Consider the following 20665-nt stretch of genomic DNA (forward strand, 5'->3'; position numbering starts at 1 on the left):
ATATGCATATTTTGATTATTTATATGCAGTTTTAAAAGTGCCAGTTTCTATTATATAAACATATATATACTGTTCAAGATCAGTGAGATAAAACACACACTCTTGGTATCAATTCTGTTTACAATAATAGTCTTCAAATGTACTTAAACAACAGTATACAAAAATACATCAGCGAACAATAACTGCAAAAAAGAAAGAAAATACCATGAGAACATTAATGTTTAATGCAATATTTGAATCAATTATTAAAACATGTCTCAAGGTAGACAAAGGGTTTTTGTGTTAAGCTGTTATTTAAGTTAAGTATATGACTCACAGTGCTGTATAGGATCTAAGTTTGTTTTTTCATGCTCATCATGATGAAAACAAAGACTTTTGCTGAGTAAGACCCCAATAATATAACTGCATAACACAGGTATCCTGCAATTTTGATTACAGCTACCTGACAGGTGCAGCGTCGAGTCTGTACCCCTCCCCTCTGAGTGAAACCCCATACCTCCTGCCCAATGATACACACACACAACACTGGTTTGGAAAGAGATGGCCGCAGTTGTTTATTTAACAAAATAATACCATACTTAACATGTATAACATATTTAACTTAACAAGCAGTTTGTATAACAAACCATTTTACCCCACCTTTATATCATCCCCCCCCGGGACAAAAGGGGGGGGGGTGTGGGTGCTGAGCCTCAACTGGTAAGCTTGGTTCCTCCTCCATTTTCCCGGGCCCTAAACCAGGCTACATCCCATGGGAACCCAGGCCTACCAGGCTACATACCATTGCTGCAAAATACCCAATTTTAACTCCCCCTGGGGGTCCTTGTAAAGGTACCCTCCGCCAACTGCGACAGTAACCGCCATGCTACAGGGAGGGGGGGCGGGATGCTGCGTCCTGCTGCTTCCACGTCCCGGCGCCGACTGGTGAGTATCCTGTAACTCTGCCTCCTCTGCCGAACCCGGGAACAAATTGGCCAATCCTAGCGCACCACAGCAAAAGGGGGCGGGGAGTGGCCCTCTCCTTAACCCTGTCAGGCCCTGCTTCCCTAACCGGCTCATTGGGTTCCATGACAGGTGCAGCGTCGAGTCTGTACCCCTCCCCTCTGAGTGAAACCCCATACCTCCTGCCCAATGATACACACACACAACACTGGTTTGGAAAGAGATGGCCGCAGTTGTTTATTTAACAAAATAATACCATACTTAACATGTATAACATATTTAACTTAACAAGCAGTTTGTATAACAAACCATTTTACCCCACCTTTATATCATCCCCCCCCCGGGACAAAAGGGGGGGGGTGTGGGTGCTGAGCCTCAACTGGTAAGCTTGGTTCCTCCTCCATTTTCCCGGGCCCTAAACCAGGCTACATCCCATGGGAACCCAGGCCTACCAGGCTACATACCATTGCTGCAAAATACCCAATTTTAACTCCCCCTGGGGGTCCTTGTAAAGGTACCCTCCGCCACTGGCGTGGCCGCTTGACACCTTAAGCGCGGCACGACCCGCCACTCAATAATCCGAGGGCCCGTTCAATACCCTCCATGAGGGCCAAGGTGAAAAAGGAATTCCCCAACTCGGACAGGTGAACTCCGTCCTTACTGAAATAATCTGGCATTTTATCGTCCAGGTCGGAATGGCGTACAACAATTCCTCCAAACTTTCTCACAAACGAGGCCATTAACTTGTTCACCTTGACCCTGCTCTTATCCATTTTGTCCCCATTCCTGGCATATCTCCAAACTAAACGCGGTACCATCTCAGACCAAACCAGAATCAAATCCGGGAACAATCCCCGAATTCTATCTAAGTCCTGCTTCATAGTTAACACCAACTCACGCTGAGACCGAAGTCCCATATCATTACCGCCAGCGTGTATAAGTAACACATCTGGACGGCGACCAGACCTTACGTGCCGCAACAATGTAGGCCAGACTCCTGGCCACCGCAAACCTGGAACGCCAAACCAGTGGATATTCACCCGGCCTTCGGGAAAGCCCAGCTGCGGACCAGAGTTCTTAACTGCGGCTCGCCGTCTGGCCCAGGAGATGTAGGAATGGCCCAGTAACCACACAGAAATTGAACCACCTGTGAAAACAAAACACAATAAGTACACCCGCAAGTAACCAAATGAAACACTCGAAGCAGGAGCGTATCGCAATTAACATTTTTATAACCTTGTCAGAACAAAACAGACATGTTTAAACCGGAATATAATCAGAAATGGTGAGAAGACTTTTTTTTTTTTTTTTTTAAATATATACAGTCCATGCTATCGGAATAGGAATAGAATAGGAAACCCATAATGGCAGTTAAACTAGCAGGCTTGGCCGGATATAACCCTGAAACCGTTTGGATTCCCATCTGCCGATCCGTTTTACTATGGCATCACCTAAACCTAACCGCGCCGCCTCGGTCGCTGCTCCTATACGAAAGGAATGCGTACCAAAGTCGGTCGGCTGCACTCCAATGTCAAGTAAACCTTTCCGTAAGACACTCAAGAATTGAAATCTTGTGAGTGGGGATCCATCCTCATGAATCAGCAAAGATACGCCAACGCTGGGCCTCACCTCGAGGTACCTTGCCATGCACCCCACTGGACAGGTTAAACCACCATCCAGTCTATACAGGATCACGTCCACACCTTTCCCCCACACATCCGTTTTGGATTTGCGAAGCCGAACCTGGACCGAAGAGTCAGTGACGTTCAGATCCGTTATCCCTAGTCCTCCCCGGTACTTTTTTGCTGCTGCTTACTAATTCACCTACTCGAAATGCCCCAAAAAAGGCAAGCACAAATGCCGCTTGAAAGAGCAATGTTTCAAAAGCTGAAGTGCAGCAACAGGATAGCACCTCCTGAAGTTTGACTAGCAAGGCAAAGGAAAGTGGTCGTCTAGTGTCCCTGGAGGCCTGCCTCTTTTTAAGGCCTCGAATAGCCTGCCGAATCAGAAAGTCTTTCGTGGGATCCCCTTGTCCAGCCAATTTGAAAAGGAATGCCAAAGCCGCCATGCGTTTTTCAATTACTGACACTGATTTGCCCGTCTCGGCCAACCAAGTCACGTACCAAATTAAAGCAGCCTTCCTATCATCAGCATCTTTGAAACCACCTGACCATTCCTCCAACTGATGCCATTCAGCCCACACTTTACTATATGCCGCCCATGTCGATGCGGCCACCGACTTCTCAACCAGCTCCATCAATTTATGTTTCCGAGATTCCACAGATGATCCGGGAAATGAGACCCCTCCCGTTCCGCCTCTGGCGCCACCTGCCAAAATCGTTCCCACTGAAAGCGAGAAAGTGCGTCAGCAATGACGTTCTTTTCCCCTGCTACATGACGCGCTCTGCAACGAATATTCAAGCTCAGACAACGCAAAACCAGAACCCGAAGCAGCTTAAGGACTGGTGGTGATGAAGCCGACCAACTGTTGATCCCGTGAACTACACTCATGTTGTCGGAAAAGAAAACAATACTGCGATCCCGCAACTCGGCTTCCCAGATAAACAAAGCTACCACTATCGGGAATAACTCGAGGAACGCTAAGTTCCGTATCAACTCGGAATCGCACCAAGCACTGGGCCATTTTTTGGCGCACCATTGGCCGGCTAGATAAGCCCCAAAACCCACACTGCCGGCCGCGTCGGTAAAAAGCTGCATTTCCTGCGCCGTGATTTCAGGCGCCTGGAACAAAACCGTACCATTGAAATCCTGCAAAATGTGTCCCAAACCTCCAAATCCGCACGTATGTCTTTGTTTAAACCGCACGTGATGGTGAGGTGCCGTAGTGCCCGACGTCGCTTGCGCCAACCGCCGACTAAAAACCCGGCCCACCGGTATAACTCGACAGGCAAAGTTTAATTTCCCTAACACCGACTGTATTTGACGCAAAGTGGGTTTAGCAATCAGTCTGATTCTACCGACTGCAACTCGGAGGTCCTGAACCTTACTGAAAGGGAGGCGGCATACGCCAGCCACTGAATCCACCTCCAGGCCCAGGAACTGCATAGTGGTTGCAGGGCCTTCAGTTTTTTCAGGGGCCAAAGGAACTCCGAAATGTTCCGCCACCTCCTGCAACGTTTGGAGGATGTGGAAGCAGTTATCGGACTTGGCTGGGCCCACGCATAGGAAATCGTCTAAGTAGTGGACGACCGAATTGAGACCCGCTTGCTTACGAACAACCCATTCCAAAAACGTGCTGAATGCTTCAAAATAGGCGCAAGAAATAGAGCACCCCATCGGCAAACACAAATCCACAAAAAACGCCCCCTCGAACCAGCAACCCAGTAAATGGTGGCAATCCGGGTGTATGGGTAATAGGCGGAAGGCGGCTTCAATGTCAGCCCTGGCCATAAGTGCTCCACGTCCTGCCCCCCGAACTAACGCAATGGCGTGGTCGAAGGAAGTATAAGAAACTGAACACAAGTCCCGATCTATATCATCATTCACGGAGCCTCCTTTGGGGTATGACAAATGGTGGATTAACCTGTATTTCCCTGGATCTTTTTTGGGGACGACGCCAAGCGGAGAAACTCTCAAATTAACAAACGGTGGGGAGGTAAACGGACCCGCCACACGACCCAACTGAACCTCCTTATACAACTTATTCCGGACAACCGCCGGGAATTCCTGGGCCGACTTCAAATTTCGTAAATTATGCACACCACTTTTTTCCCGGAATGGGATCCGAAACCCGTCCTTAAACCCCTGTTCTAACAAAATGGCCTCCTTGCGTTTACCGTAGCGGGCGAGCCACGGCCGCATCGCGTCTAGCCTCACCGGTGTTCTCCCCTTTGGAAGCATCACTTGGCTTGGGGTTACCCTTTCCCTTCTTGAAACAGCGGACATAAGAGTGTGCTCCCCCACAACCTGAACATTCGTGCTTGTACTTGCAGGAGTTGCCGAACTTACAGTGGCTGTCATTAAACAGCCAGCAGTAGCCGGGCTTAATAGGGGCCGAGGAGGCGGAATGTTGTGCCCCCCCGGCCCCCCGCTGAAAGGGGGATGCTTTCTGAGCCATCATGAGTTTGAGCCAGAGGGTAATGTCCATCTGGTCCCACCTCATAGAAGGGTTAGCTGCCAGCCGCTGCCAGAACTGTTCGTCATACCGCCACCATGCGAGCCCACCATACACCTTAAAAGCTTCCCAAATGCCGTCAACATAACAAAAAAGGGGGGAGCATTTTTCTGGGTGTTTTTCCCCTATAATACTGGCCAAAATGCAAAACGCCCTTAACCAGTTGCCAAAGGTTTTTGGCAATTTTGAGTACTTTTTCTTTTTCTCCTCCTCCTCTTTTTTGCTATCTTTTTTGTCATCCTCCTTCAAATCAATTGTCTCATCCAAGGGGAGGAGGGAAAACAATTCCACAAACTCGCCCTTCCAAATCCGTTCCTTCACTTCCTGCTTGACATGAACTCCCAAAGGGCCAGCGAATGACACATAGGCATTCTGTCTGGCCGTCTCTGTAATGCCGCTTAAAGTTGCCCTCTCAGATTCCCTGTTATCATGTTCACTGTTTGCTCCCGGGACCTGATCCTTACCTGCACTCACCACTGCCGTGTCACTTACCACTGCCGCCACCTTTGGTGCTTCGGTAATTGCTGATGTGGGTGCTGACCCCCCGACCCAAACCTGGGATGGCCCCCCCACTGTGCTGGACCTTGTACCCTCCCAGCCCTCTAGAAATTGCTTAAGCCCATGAAGAAGTGTAGTATAGTCCTCCCCTTGCCCCACCCCATGTGCCATACCCTGGACCTCACCTCCTGGTCCCGGGGCAGTAGAAACCTCTGGGACCGTAACCAGGCTTGCTAGTTGTGGTGAAACTTCTTGTGCTGCTCCTGGCCCCTCCTGAGCCGTCTGACGAGCCATGGAACGTGGATGGCTGGTTGAATTGCAGGCGTTGACTTGGCCGGTGTGAGCTGATGGGCGACTCCTGACGTGCCGTCCGGCCCTGCTTGCGGAACGGCTCCTTGACACCCTTGCTCTCCTGGAGGACGACCGGCTCCTGCTGACCCCTCCGTGGCTGATGGACGAATGGCACCTGTGATACCGTCTCCCCCTGTCGGTGGAATTGCTTCTATGGTTCCGTCTGCTCCTTGTCCTGCCAGTCCTGTCCCGGTCCCCATCGGATTCACTGGAACCATTCCTGAAAGACAAGCAAGAGCGAGAGTGTTCCGTCCTCCACCCCCCATCCCTCTCCCTGTGGGGGGTTCTGTCTACGGAAGCCCTTCCGCTATGTGACCTGGCCCCGTGGTGAGCCGTGCGATGGCCCCGTGATATGTTGTGGGTGTGGGACCTGCTCCTAGACCTGGATGACTGGTACCTGCTTCTCCGAGACCTAATGCTACTGGATCTACTCCGCCGACGGGGTGTTACGTGGTCAGATAGGCCCAATCTACCTGCCTGTATACTGTGTTCCCCACTCATCTCCCGAGCGGAGGTGGCCACCCTTTGTACTGGAAGAGCCGTATGGGTGTTAAAGGAGGCTGAAGTACCTGGCCCCGCCTCTGAGGCCGTAACATCTCTGCGAGGTGCCTGGCCGGACACCTGCGCCGTGGCCGTTCCAATTTTGTCACCCTTACGGGTAACACGTGCTGCAGGTTGTTTTCCCTTGCCGGTAGCAAGGGGAACTTGTATAATATTTTGGCTGGGGGGAGGGGTGGGACCAGCAGTAGTGGGTGCCCTTTTTTGGGACCTGGTGTTGGTGGATTGAGGGCCAGGGGGCGATGAGGGTTCTGCACTACCCCCCCGTGGACTGCTAATCCTGGGCCCATGTGGTCTGGTGGCTGTTGGAGAATGGGGCCCGCGTGTATTGCCCCTAGCCCCAGTGGCACTGGGCCTGGGGGGAGGGGCGGGACTCCTATTTTCCTCCTCCCCCCGTGGACTGTGGGTTCCTGCCTGGCCCTGCGACCCGCCGGACGCAGGTGTGGTAGGGCCGTGCGTGCGGGGCCTTAAGGCACGTGACCGTGCCGTAGAAATGGCCGTTGGGGGAGGGGAGGTGCTGGTAAGCCTCCTGCCTCCCCTTATAGTAGTGGCCGTTTGCCCCCCAAGGAACGAGAGGCCCCAGGTGATCCGGGCCCTCCATGGCTGGGGCCCCCTGTGATGCCGTGGCCCCTGGGGGAGGGGGCGGGTTCCGTTTGGCCCCCCTCCGCCCGTGGACTGGTAATGAGGCCGTCTGTTGTGGGTGCGGTGCTGGTGGGGCCTGCACTTACCGGACATACTTGCCTGGCCTGGTCTGACTGCTCCTCTTCTTCCCGTGTGACCGACAGCCGTCTGCGTCCTCTTCCGACTCGAACCGACGTGGCACTCCTCTCCTGCGACTGGTCCCCACGATGTCCTGCTCCCGATGAAGAGTCGCGCTGGATTCCCGGACTGAGCCTCTGCGGTGGACGAATCCTCCTCGCTGGACGTCTTCTCACCGTCGGATCCTCGACGCCACGAAGAAGATCCTGGAGCTGGTCCTGGAGCCACAAAGATCCGTGCTGTTTCGCCGCCTCCCGGAACTCTCTCACCACGCGGTCGACGTCCGTCTCCATGCTGCGATGCTGCGTCCTGCTGCTTCCACGTCCCGGCGCCGACTGGTGAGTATCCTGTAACTCTGCCTCCTCTGCCGAACCCGGGAACAAATTGGCCAATCCTAGCGCACCACAGCAAAAGGGGGCGGGGAGTGGCCCTCTCCTTAACCCTGTCAGGCCCTGCTTCCCTAACCGGCTCATTGGGTTCCATTCTCCAGCTCACTTTCAGCATAGTTAAAATTAAATTATTAAGTTATTAACAGTGTTTACACTAGTTTTGTGTTTTTGGTTTTCTAATAAAATAAAGCCATGTTTGGGCTGTTGATCTGAATGAATTAAAAGGATTCCAAAATGATCCGCTCCTCACAACCCATGAAGCAACTCAAGCCAAAGGATGGACATCAGGTCCAGGCAAAATAAAAGAGTATGTATTCCCAACGTTCCAGAATCCAATTCTTATTTAAGTAAACTGCATGAACTATTGTTCTTAAAATTATTCACAGGCAGAAGAATAAAATGGTACATTGCAAGGAGGCTAACCTGACTGTGTTTATACAGCCTCTGGTGATCCATACATCTGTTCTGGCCTCAGAAAACAACAGGATCAATTACAAACTCAGTGAAGCAGGATACTCTGTAGGCTAGGTGAACAAGAGATCGTCAATTTACACATATATCAATCCTTATTAGAATCCTTAAGAGAAGAGTGCATTAAAGGGCAGGGGAGAGCAGCATAACAAGTTCAATGCTGCTTCCTCAAAAGGCATTGTGCTCCCCTGCATATCCTCTGAAATTTTTAACAAAATCCATAAACAACATCAAATCATAAACTTATTAAACCTCCATTTTCAAAACTCCTCTCAATACAGACAGGAGTTACTCACTATTAACAGGATTCATAAAGTTTTACACCTTGTACAGGGACCTGTTATCCAGAATGCTTGAGCAGGATATGATATGGACGCTTACCAGAAACGTAACTAGAGGGGGACGGGCCCTGGCGCAGGACTGGCCGGGAATAAGCGGCGCGCGAACTGCCGGGGGGCCCTGAGAGGGTGCGGGCTCTGGCCCGTTTGCACCCCCTGCTCCCCCAGTAGTTCCGCCACTGACGCTTACGTTCCTTATGTTGACAGGGAGATAGCGCTAGCAGGGAGCCACGTCATGACGCTGGATCGAGTATCCAGGGAAGTGAGGTCGGCAGACGTGACATCACGAATGCAGAAGTGCTGGAAGAGTGCAAACATGGAGATTCTCGCGTCTAATTGAATAGGGTATTTATACCTTAGATGGTTTGGCTACACATCAGAATTCCCCTTGACAAAGGCTATAGTGCCGAAACGTTGGGGAATTCTCATCACTGGCAAGTGTATCCGTCCCTTGTGGTTTGTCTCTTTTTTGCCTTGATCTTATAATTAGGTGGAATGTTTATTTTTGTAAATATTGATGTGTATACACTGTCCTGTATAAGATATCAGTTTATTTGATGTACATTTTATTGCTATAACCTATATGAAAGAGAATTTTTTAATACCACCTTTGTTTATACATTTTTTTCTGAATGTGCATACCCAATCTATGTTGTCTATGGTTTTGGTTCACCAATTGCGGGAGTACCCCTGGGTTATTTGCACCTCATATATTCTTCTTCTTATATCTTCTAAAAAAAACTTTTGTGTCAAAATATTTTTTCTCTTTTCACTGCACTTGGAAAAGACTTGATTTGTATTGTTATATCCAGAATGCTTGGGACCTGAGAAGATAAGGGGTCTTTCAGTAGTTCGGATCTTTATACCTTAAATCTACTAAAAGATCATTTGAATATTAATGAATAGGATTGTTTTGCCTCCAATAAGGATTAATAATATCTTAGTTAGGTTCAAGTACTATTTTGTTATTACAGAGAGCTAGGAATTCCTTTTTTTAAAATAAAATTTTTAATTAAAAGGAAGTCTATGGGAGATGGCCTTCCTGTAATTTGGAGCTTTCTAGATAACAGGTTTCTGGATAATGGATCCTGTAACTGTACCACCATCAGGAGACCCCCCAGAGATATAGACGCCTGTCTACAATATTTCAAAAAAGCATGTTAGGTATTATTAAAAACCGAAAGTTATACTCATCTGAAAACTCAGCTTTAAATGGCCCTAGTACTGTGGAGAAAATAGATGTAGCTATATGGCACCTTAAAAATACTATAACTCCAGACTGAGATGGATCCCCCCAGCTATTATAAAAAATACAACCCCACCCCCATAGTGCTGAATGCCAAGATTTCTTTATTTCTCAAACATAAAAAGGACCTAAGCAATACACAAAATGATCTCCCCATTTCAGTATTGAATGCAAGTGTGAAACTGTTTTCCTGAAATTCTCTCAACAAGATTTTTTCCCAACAAGATTTTCTCCCAAAGTTGACACATTATAACCATTTTTTTCCAGGACAATGGATAGCATGAAAGTAAAGTAAATAATTTTTCTGATGCATGTTATACTAAATCAGAACTTATAATTTTGATTTTCATAAGACATTCAATACTTAAACCATGGCCTGCTTATTCTAAATTCTCCCCAGATGCACTGTGGGAGTCGCAGCTGGCTTTAAAGGAGAATTCAACCCCCTAGGCGCAAAAATAACTCCCCCCCTCCCCTGCGTAGGCCCCCCTCCTCCCCAGCCTACCTCCCCACCGGGCAAATGCCCCTAACTTGTTACTTATCCCTCCTTCTCCCAAGTGCTCTTCTTCCTGTAGTCATCGGCATTTGGTGGCGCATGTGCAGTAGGAGGCATTTACCGGCTCGGATCTACTGCGCATGCGCCAAAAGTCACAAATTTCCGAAAAAGAAATTGCAAACCTCATGACTTTCGGGCGCATGCGCAGTAGCTCCGCACCTGCAAATGCCTCCAACTGCACATGCGCCCGAAAGTCACGAAGTTTCCGATTTCTTTTTCGGAAACGTTGTGACTTTCGTCGCATGCGCAGTAGATCTGAACCGGCAAATGCCTCCTACTGCGCATGCGCCACCAAATGTGGATGACTACAGGAAGAAGAGCGCTCGGGAGAAGATGGCCGCCGTGAACTCTGCTGGAGAGGACCTAGAAGGAGAGTATAGGTAACTGCCCATGGGCAAATATGCCCAGTGTTAATAAATGAGCCCCAGATGTTTTATATATACAAATCCCAAAACTTATATTAAGTTCATGATGAAACACAATTTCAATATTCCAATAGCAAGGTCTTCTTGTCATGGATGCCTGCTATCCACTGTTCTACTTCGTGAATGAACCTTTAGCTCACCTAATTTGAAACAACATTGATATGTTAGGGCATGCCATAAAACCACACCTTTTTTCCTTATTTAATTTACTTTCAGGTCTGAAATTAATATATCTAAATCAGAAGCATTGGCAATAGTGATGGGCGAATTTATTTGCCAGGCGCGAATTCGCGGGGAATTTGCACGATTCGCCGCTGGTGAATAAATTCGCAAAACGGCCGCAAAAATTCGCTGGTAAAAATTCGCTGGCGTCAGAAAAAAAGTCATATCCCATTATTATAAAGAAAATTCCCTGAGAAATGGTCACAGCTCTCTATCTATTGGTTAAGCTAAATAACTGCTATTGAATGGGTCTTCTGCCTCAATGAATTTACTGTACCTTTTAGGAGCATTACCTAAAGCAACTGACACTTAAGATATTTCATAGCTGTGGAGGAAAGTACAGGTATGGGATCCGTTTCCAGAAACCCATTATCCATAAAATTTTAAATTACCAGAAGGTGATCTCCCATAGGCTCCATTTTAATCAAATAATATTTTTTTACATTATTTCCTTTTTCTCTGTAATAATAACACAATATCTTAAGATATAGTGAATTCTTTTTGGAGGCTAAACAATCCTATTCAGTTTAAGTAAAGTTTAAGTGATTCTTTAGTAGACTTAAGGTATTGAGATACAAATTACCAAAAGACCCCTTATCCAGAAAACTCCAGGTCCTGAGCCTTCTGGATAACAGGTCCCATACATGTACTACAATTTATCTGTAACAAAAAATACTATAGAGTAAACAAAACTATTCGCTATTATTGACCCAGTCAGGACGGTTTGAAAGTCTCTCACTCAATTACTATAAGGAGGCAAGACTTGCCCAGTTAATCCAATGGTATACTTCTTCAGGAATCAATGGATGGGTAGATCTTAAAAATGCTCTCCCTTTTATAGACTTCTGCAAGCGATATCTTACAGCATAGCATTACAAATCCAATCATTAAATTTCACTTACTCCCATGTCAAATATGAAAGAAATTGATTTCTAATCAGAGTTATAAGTAACCCTTCTTAGAAAACTCTGACCCACTACATTCAGCATTTCACGGATAGCCCTCACATAATTTTAATATTATATATTATTTGCTAATCCCTCTGGGACTAAAAGACTCTCTTGAAATTCCAAAAGGAGAGCACTTTTGATTTACAAAAATAAAGCATTTTTATTTGTTTCCACTCCCTCTTTGCCCCACTTTACAAGGTGCCTTTTATGAAAGTGACTGTAGACATCTATTATTCTGGAAAGGAAATACATCATGCATATATGCTCAATTGCTGAAGGCACCTCTGGAGACCCCATGCACATATACAATTGGATGGGAAATAGATTTTCAGTTCTGTTGGTCTCATTTCCAATAGTCTAAGGATTGGGCTTTTCTAAGAAATTGTTCTCCTAATATATCAATTAAAGAAATATCATACAAATTAAGTTAAGTTTAAGGAACCTTGCTCTTTCTATAATTTCTGTGTCTTAAATTTTGTGAGCACAACCTAACACCTCTATAATTTTTCTTGTTTTACTATTGTATAGATTTATTTCCCATTTGGTACTAATGGAAAGACACTTTTTCATGATAATGCAACCATACATGGAGGAGCAAATAGTTAAGACTACCATATGGCTCTTTTCTTAAATATGTAACATGTTTTTGAAAATTCAGTCATATGAAAAAGTTTGGGAACCCCTCTTAATTCTTTGGAGTTTTGTTTATCATTGGCTGAGCTTTCAAAGTAGCAACTTCCTTTTAATATATAACATGCCTTATGGAAACAGTAGTATTTCAGCAGTGACATAACGTTTATTGGATTAACAGAAAATATGCAATATAGATCATAACATTAGACAGGTACCTATATTTGGGCACCCAAACAGAGATATTGCATCAATACTTAGTTGAGCCTCCTTTTGCAAATGTAACAGCCTCTAGATGCCTCCTATAGTCTTTGATGAGTGTCTGAATTCTGGATGGTGGTATTTTTGACCATTCGTCCATACAAAATCTCTCCAGTTCAGTTAAATTTGATAGCTGCCAAGCATGGACAGCCTGCTTCAAATTATCCCATAGATTTTCTAATGATATTCAAGTCGGGAGACTGTGACGGCCATTCCAGAATATTGTACTTCTCCCTCTGCATTAATGCCTTTGTAGATTTCCAAGTGTGTTTAGGGTCATTGTCTTGTTAAGAATATCCAACCCCTGCGTAACTTTAACTTTGTGACTGATGTTTGAACATAATCTTGAAGGTTACGTTGAATTCATCCGACCCTCGACTTTAACAAGGGCCCCAGTCCCTGAACTAGCCACACAGCCCCACAGCATGACGGAACCTCCACTAAATTTGACAGTAGGTAGCAGGTGTTTCTTGGAATGTGGTGTTCTTCTTCCGCCATGCAAAGCGCTTTTTGTTATGACTAAATAACTAAATTTTTGTCTCATCAGTTCAAAGCACTTTGTTCCAAAATGACTGTGGCTTGTCTAAATGAGCTTAAGCATACAACAAGTGACTCTGTGGTGTGAGTGCAGAAAGGGCTTCTTTCTCATCACCCTGCCATACAGATGTTCTTTGTGCAAAGTGTGCTGAATTGTAGAACGATGTACAGATACACCATCTGCAGCAAGATATTCTTGCAGGTCTTTGGAGGTGATCTTTGGGTTGTCTGTAACCATTCTCACAATCCTCCACATATGCCGCTCCTGTATTATACTTGACCTGCCAGACCTGGGTTTTACAGAAACTTTGCCTGTGGCCTTCCATTTTCTGATTACTTTCCTTACAATTGAAACTGACAGATTAAACCTCTGAGATAGCTTTTTGTAGCGTTCCCCTAAACCATGATACCGAACAGTCTTTGTTTTCAGATCTTTTGAGAGTTTCTTTGAGGATCCCATGCTGTCACTCTTCAGAGTCAAACAGAAGCACAACTTGCAATTGGCCACCTTAAATACCTTTTCTCATGATTGGACACACCTGCCTATGAAGTTCAAGGCTTAACGAGCTAATCCAACCAATTTGGTGTTGCCAGTAATCAATATTGAGCAGTTACATGCATTCAAATTAGCAAAATTACAAGGGTGCCCAAATTTTTGCACAGACAGTTTTTCACATTTGATTTAATTTCATACAACTGAATACTGGTTCATCAAATTTTTTTTATTAAGAAAACACCCCAGTATGTTCCTGGGAAATTAAATACATACAACTGTTATCTTTTTTGTTGAAAGTGGAGTAAATTATTATGCAGGCCAAGAGGGGTTCCCAATTTTTTTCATTATTTGCACAATTCGGAGTGCTCAACCCTTCATGAGAACCCTATGCAGGGTATCAGGTGCTTACTCTGGTTGACCCTTTCCTGCCCACAGGGTCCAGCATACAATGTAGAAAGTAATCCAGCAGCACACTGATTTTTGATGTGATAAGTGATATTATTTATTCAGCCCATATACATACAAGGTAAGGGCAACGTTTCGGACCCCACTGGGTCCTTTTTTTTCATATGACTGTATATGTACTTGCAAAGAATAAATAGCTAGTATAAGAGGACCAGGGAATGTCTTGTATCACACATGAAATGTGTTTGGTGACATGTATTTAGTTGGAAATAATTTTGGTGCACAAAACCATCATCAATGAGCTCCTCCATCTTATCGTTTTTCACGTCACTGGGTGCTTCATCAGAGATGTTACGCCCTTGGTATGAGAGCAGTTATTTAAAGATTATTTGGCAGCAGTTAATAATAATGAAAATATAACACAACTTTGATTAAAAAAAAGCAAACAAAAATAAATATACATTTGACTCCTAGTAATTATGACTACTATTTGTCAAACCCATAGGGTGAGATTAAAAAATAATCTCCCTTATCTGGAAACCCATATGCATAGAATTCTGAATTATGGGAAGGCCATTTCCCATAGAGTCCATTATGGGATATATGAATTTATAAATGAATAACTTTACCATGTACTTGATCCTAACTAAGGTGCAATCCTTTTAAGTTTATTTCAGTAGAAAATGATTGGTGATACAGACTGAGGAAATATCCCTTATCCAGAAATCCCCAGGTCCTGAGCATTCTGGATAATAGATCCTATACCTTTATAATCAAAATCATTCTAGTCCACTCAATTGAACATGAAAGAGGCATTTGAAATTGAAATCGTGTCAGTAAACACCCACACATCAGTAATATGTGTGGGTGTTGGGGCTAAGAGCATTATATAACAAAGCTGAAATATGGACAACTATGGTGCAAATGTAATATGTGGCAGCCGTCTGCCATGGTTTTTTTTAATGTGTTATTTGTAAAGACTTGTCACAGACTATTGGCACTTTCTATTTTATGTTTGTGATGATGAGTCTTGCAGTTCCTGCTAAATATGATGGCTATACAATGCAGAGTTGTATCTTGTCTGAAGCATTACCTGTATATGCAGAGATATATCCACTGACAGATATAAAAAGCAGAGCTTTTTTTGACCGTTCTATATGCAGTCCTGTATCTGAAGACAAAGCTTTGCCTGGTAGTGTGTATAGTATGGTGCTTGTGATAATATGCCTGACTAAACCTGGTGATTGCAGGTAAACGTGTTGTACCATATAAGCCACTGAGCCTGGTGCTAAATATAAAATAATGTACATTTACTGTATGTATATATATATATATGTAGACCTATAATTGATGTCAACAAATATGCAGAATGCCATGTAAAATATAGTGATGTGGTGAAAAAGGACTGTAAAGCTGGCCATAGAAGCAAAGATCTGATCGTACGAATCATCATGCGTTCGGACTTTCCCATCTCTCGACCTGCCACTAACCATTCAGATCAAATAAAGTAGAAAAGAACAGATCAGCCAATGTTCTGCCCCTGACAGCAATCGTACGAAAGTTATGTCCGACCAAAGCTAGTGACAGTCTCCCTCTGAAAATCGTACAATACATGCAGAGATATTATCGGCAGCCGACAGAAATCTTTTAACCTGTCTGATCGACCAAACGACTGATCTCCGCTGGACGAAAAATGTCGGGACTCGTACGATCAGATCTTTGAGTCTATGGCCAGCTTAACTCTCAACATATATACCACATGAAGAATAAATTAGGTGCCACAGATTCTTAATAAACTGATGGCTGATTTACCTACAGTAACTAGAACCTGTTGGTTATTATCCAGAATGCTCGGGAACTGGGGTTTTCTGGAGGTCTTTTCATAATTTGGATCTCTTTATCTTAAAAAATTACTAAAAAATCATTTGAACATTAATTTAGCCCAATAGGATTGTTTTGTCTTCAATAAAGATTAATTATATCTTTATCTCTACCTACAAAATACTGTTTTAATATAGAAAAAAGAAAATAATATTTGAATTATTTTATTAGAAAATATTAAAGAAAATATAGAAAAAAAGAAAATAATTTTTGAAAATTTTAAAGATTTTATAAGAATTGAGTCTATGGGAGACGGCCCTTCCCGCAATTTCTGCATAATGGGTTTCTGGATACTGGATCCTGCAAGAATAAGCCGTTTTACAGAAGACCATGCACTACTACCCACAGGAGACAGACAGTAAGGATGTGAAGGAAACCCATCAGTAAAGAGACAGCTCAGTTAAATGAACCTCTCCAGTTAATCTTACAGAAGAAAAAAAGTCCCGTTGTAGTCCCTACCATACTACTTGTCCTTGGTGGAGCGAAAACTTCTGAGCTTTTCTGTCTGACTGACAACTCCTACTATAAAAGTGTTGACTACCAGGACCTGTATTTATTCACTGAGTACCATCTCCCCCAGTCTTCTAAGCTGTTTGATCACCTTAATGATCAACACCTTATACTGGGCCTTATGCTTCAGGCGCCCAACACATTCGCCTTGGTACTAGATGAAGACTAAAGAGAATGAGTCATGTGCTCCCTCTCCTTGCGTAAAATAGGTGTGGGATGACCTGAGCAGTAGGAAAAATTAACCCTTTGGGTCCTCTACATATACATGAGGTGTATAACAATTAAAGCTGTGACTATTTTCATGTATACATGTATAGTGTTTCATCTGTTGGCATGTCTTGTGTGTAGATGTTAGAAATTAAAGTGAAATATGGAGAGAGGAACCATATCTGCTGCTTCATTCATAATGCGCTAGGTATGTCAGTGCCAATTGCTCTTGCTGTATAATGTGCAAGGGATGCCAAAACCAACAGCTCTCACTGTAAAATGTGTTGTGGGTTGCAGTACCCATTGCCACTTGCAGTACAATATACTGGAGTACAAATCAAAGAAATGGAAGAAAAGCAATTTGCAATTAACAGTTGGGACTACATTGGTTTCACTGGTGCCTTTAGGCTTGGGCTCTTTGAGTCCACGTTTTCCACTCAACCACGATTATATGTTGGACCACAAAGGGAAAGCTTAAGCCCAAAATGTCAGAAACCACTGGTTTATATAATGCAGTTTGGAGAGACCTAATTAACAGAACTAAGAAAATAGAATAGTAAGCGACCCAAGTGTATTATCCACAACCAAACCCACCATTATAAAATATAAATATTGCTTTTTTTATATTAAAAGAGAATCATTCAGAAGGTAAGGGCAGAGACACATGCTGCGATTCGGGGAGGCAACTTTCGGAAGCACTCCCAGTGCCATCCCGCCAGCGATTTTCATTCTAGCCACGGATAAGGCAGGGGAGGCAGTTCGGGGAAATTAGTTACCCCAAAGAAGAGGAGATTTGTCATCGGGAGACTAATCTCCCCGAATTGCAGCATGTGTCTCTGCCCTAAGATACAGTATGTGCTGATAGAACTCTTTTACATTCTCAGGCTGCAGTGGTATATAACATATGCAGCCCTATCTTTTCAGGCCCAGGGTGGTTTTGCTTACAAGGTAACAAATTACATGTGATTAATTGTACAGTTAAGATAATTGCTTCACTCTATGAGCGATTGCTTGTCCTGATCATTAAAGCAAATAAACCAATCAGCAGCTGGCGTTTGCTAACTGCCTAATGCAGCTAGAATACCAAAAGCTAACCTGTCATTGGGTGCAGTTTGCTACTGTTACTAAACACCGATTTTTCAAATACAATAGGGTGAAATAATGTGAATTGAATAGGTCTGAGTATAAAAAACAATACATTCCCCTGCAAGCAGAATGCAAACTTTTCACTTATAAATCACACTTTTTTTTTTTTTTTCAACAAAGCTCTTCTTTACTTAACATTATGCATTTGTTTTCAGGCACATATTTTAAAATATTTTTAACAATAACAGTTTTGTGGATTATCAGTAGGCTCAAGGTTGGCTCAGTTGTTAAGATCCAGCATTGGCATATTTCTGGAGATGTTTCACTCATGAGCTACATAATTCCTCATGTACAGGAAGTAGATGGTGTTGATTTTACTGAATGACTATACATGTGCCCTTGCCTTTTAGTTCCATGTAACACATATAAGCTTAAAAATGAGGTGTGACTCATAAAAAAATCTATAGATCTTCCCTAGTCATAATGCTATTGATAATGGTCCATAATTCATTGTATCCATGGTCCTGTGTTTATTGTGTTTTTCATTAAAGGTTTCTTTAGTCAATAATATACACGGTCAATTACTTTTTCCAGATGTTTAAATACATAGGTTAATAAACATAAATATGAATCATTCTGGACTGGATTATGATCAAGTGATTGCCTCCCTGATACTGTATTACTCCTTGAACATGGTGCAAATATGGCAACTTTATGAACCAGTTATTTACATAATGGATGGCGTACTCTACTCCTTATAAAGCAATGTCTATATTCAGGGCAAAATGTAATTATCACATAAAGTAGACTGGTATAGAGTGTGTCACAAAGTCTACTATAATGCAGTATAGGAGGAGTATGGTACATCCTACATACTGTACATTTTGGTGGTTAGCCCTTTCTAAGCTGCCATTACAGAATCATAGGACCTTGTGATAATTTTCCTTAACATTTACCAGTTTCTAAGCCTGTTCTGAGTGGAATGGTGAGACAGATGCCCTAAACTAATACAAGAGAATGCAGATATGCTTCTTGTGCTTGAAATAACTTGAATGATGTGATAGGAAAGAAAAAGTTCATATTTTCCCAGGGTCTACAATGAAAGAACAATGGTAAGACCTAGGTTTGAATAGTTTATTTAAAAACTTGCTGAGAACAGTAAAGGTGAAGTTACAGAGCTAGATAAAAGGTAAGGAGAATGGAATGACTGAAGACAGAAATTATGACATGCACCAAGTAGCTATATAAAAGAAATAGGAGGAAAGAAAGAAATAGAGAAAGGTGGTAAGTGAAATGTAAGAAGCCTGCAGTGTGTGTATGAGAGAGAGTAAGCCATATAGCAGAAAAGGACAATAGGTAAGAGAGAAGTGCAAGGAAGAGGGGGAGAGAGAAAGGGATAGAGAGCATACAAATGAGGGAAAAGGGAGGGCTGGAGTCAGGCTGAGATGTATGCTAAAGCCAGTGTTGTGTATGAGCAACCAGAGAAAAGAGCAGAGTGACTGGGAGGAGGAACTCAGAGAGGAGATACTGGGGCACGAGGCAAAAAGACTGGGACGTGGGGAGACAGACACATGGACTGAGTCTTACAGCAGAATGACAGAGAGGAAGAAGAACCTGCAAGACAAGCAGCCACAGTGAGTGTTCATGGGATGGAGTTTTAGAATCACCTGCAAAGCAGGAGAGAGGTACTGTGCTAGCGCAGTGGTGCTGGTGCAAGGAGCCTGTGGACAAAATATCAGAAAGGTATAGTAGGATAGGAAAACAGAAATATCGGGGAGTCTGCAGCTCAGGAAGGGGGTGCAATACGATAAGATATTTAACAACAGGAAGTGCAGAGGTCCACTGGTACAGCTTTGGTATATGTACAATATTAGGAGTTTGATGATGTATACAATATCTTAATCTCTTCTCAGATCTCAGACAGAATACTGCAACGGTATTTGATTAAAATGCAGTGCAAACAGCCTCAAGTCTGTGTACAATATCTGTGAAGGTATGCATATGTGGAATGCACCATGGATGTCCAAGTCTTATGAACAAACATATTTTTCTGGATGGACAAGCTTATATGTTGTGCTGCAGCCTTGGTGTTTGTTTAGCTTTGTGTACAGATAGCTGGAGTGGCATGGGCATTCTGCTTGTGCATCAGAGTGTTCGCAGCTCATACATCACTTTGCAGATGTAATTCCATTATTTTTTTATTAACATGTATAGATGTTATATATTCATATCACTATATATTTTATCACAAATACTATACTTTCATTGCCTGAGTTTTCAAGCACAGCATCGTAATACTGCACTCTCATATCTGTGTTACGTATAGGACAGTATGGCAGAAATCCTATGGAAAACCAGCTGCAACGTGCATGTGGCTTTGAATCAGTGCCAGTCTATACAGCATAGGAAGGTTAACGGGTATATTTAGTTTTCAGTGATACACGAGGGGGCAATGTACTGAGCATCCAACACTGATTTACTGCTTTGCCTATGATAATCCTGCCGTCTTCAACAGTGTCCACCCAAACAACATTTGAATAAAGAAAATGATAATTTTTGCCAAATATCAGTTTTGTTAAAAAAAACAGGCTCTAGCTTAAAGGTCATTGTGTTCTTAGAGGCATGCATCAGGTGTTACAGAAAAAGTCACCTGCTTCCTGCAGTGGCCAATCTTATTCTACTTCATTTACGCAAAGTACATTTGTCTTACAGCAGCTATATTTTGCACTATATTTATCTGACATATTTCCCTCATTAGAAGAGAAATGTATAGCTACTACATTTTGAAGAAAAAAAAGCAGTCACTGCTAAA

At 43.6% G+C, this 20665-nt stretch overlaps 2 protein-coding genes across 2 annotated transcripts in view; one reads left to right on the forward strand and one right to left on the reverse strand.

Moving 5' to 3' along the window:
* Window positions 1-605: 605 nt before the first annotated feature.
* LOC121393507 lies at window positions 606-7045 on the reverse strand. Its single transcript, XM_041562075.1, has 2 exons — window positions 5761-7045; window positions 606-2089 (listed from the first exon to the last, which is right to left on the reverse strand). The coding sequence occupies exons 1-2, from the start codon at window positions 6425-6427 to the stop codon at window positions 1491-1493; spliced, it is 1266 nt and encodes a 421-aa protein (XP_041418009.1). The 5' UTR covers window positions 6428-7045; the 3' UTR covers window positions 606-1490.
* Window positions 7046-19176: 12131 nt separating this feature from the next.
* Window positions 19177-20665, forward strand: part of lingo3.L (leucine rich repeat and Ig domain containing 3 L homeolog) — a 62225-nt gene continuing 60736 nt past the window's right edge. The window contains exon 1 of the mRNA XM_018255307.2: window positions 19177-19487. The gene's annotated coding sequence lies outside the window, so the exon portion shown is untranslated. The remainder of the gene's footprint in view (window positions 19488-20665) is intronic.

This window comes from Xenopus laevis, chromosome 1L (genome assembly GCF_017654675.1).
Source record: "Xenopus laevis strain J_2021 chromosome 1L, Xenopus_laevis_v10.1, whole genome shotgun sequence".
In the NCBI taxonomy this organism is placed as follows: domain Eukaryota; kingdom Metazoa; phylum Chordata; class Amphibia; order Anura; family Pipidae; genus Xenopus; species Xenopus laevis.

Excerpts from the sequence above, each read along its gene's own strand:
- LOC121393507 (XM_041562075.1), bottom strand. The coding sequence starts at position 6,427 with ATGAGTGGGGAACACAGTATACAGGCAGGTAGATTGGGCCTATCTGAC. Across the intron at positions 2,090-5,760 it reads TACTGCCCCGGGACCAGGAG|GTGGTTCAATTTCTGTGTGG; the intron begins GTGAGGTCCAGG and ends TTGTTTTCACAG.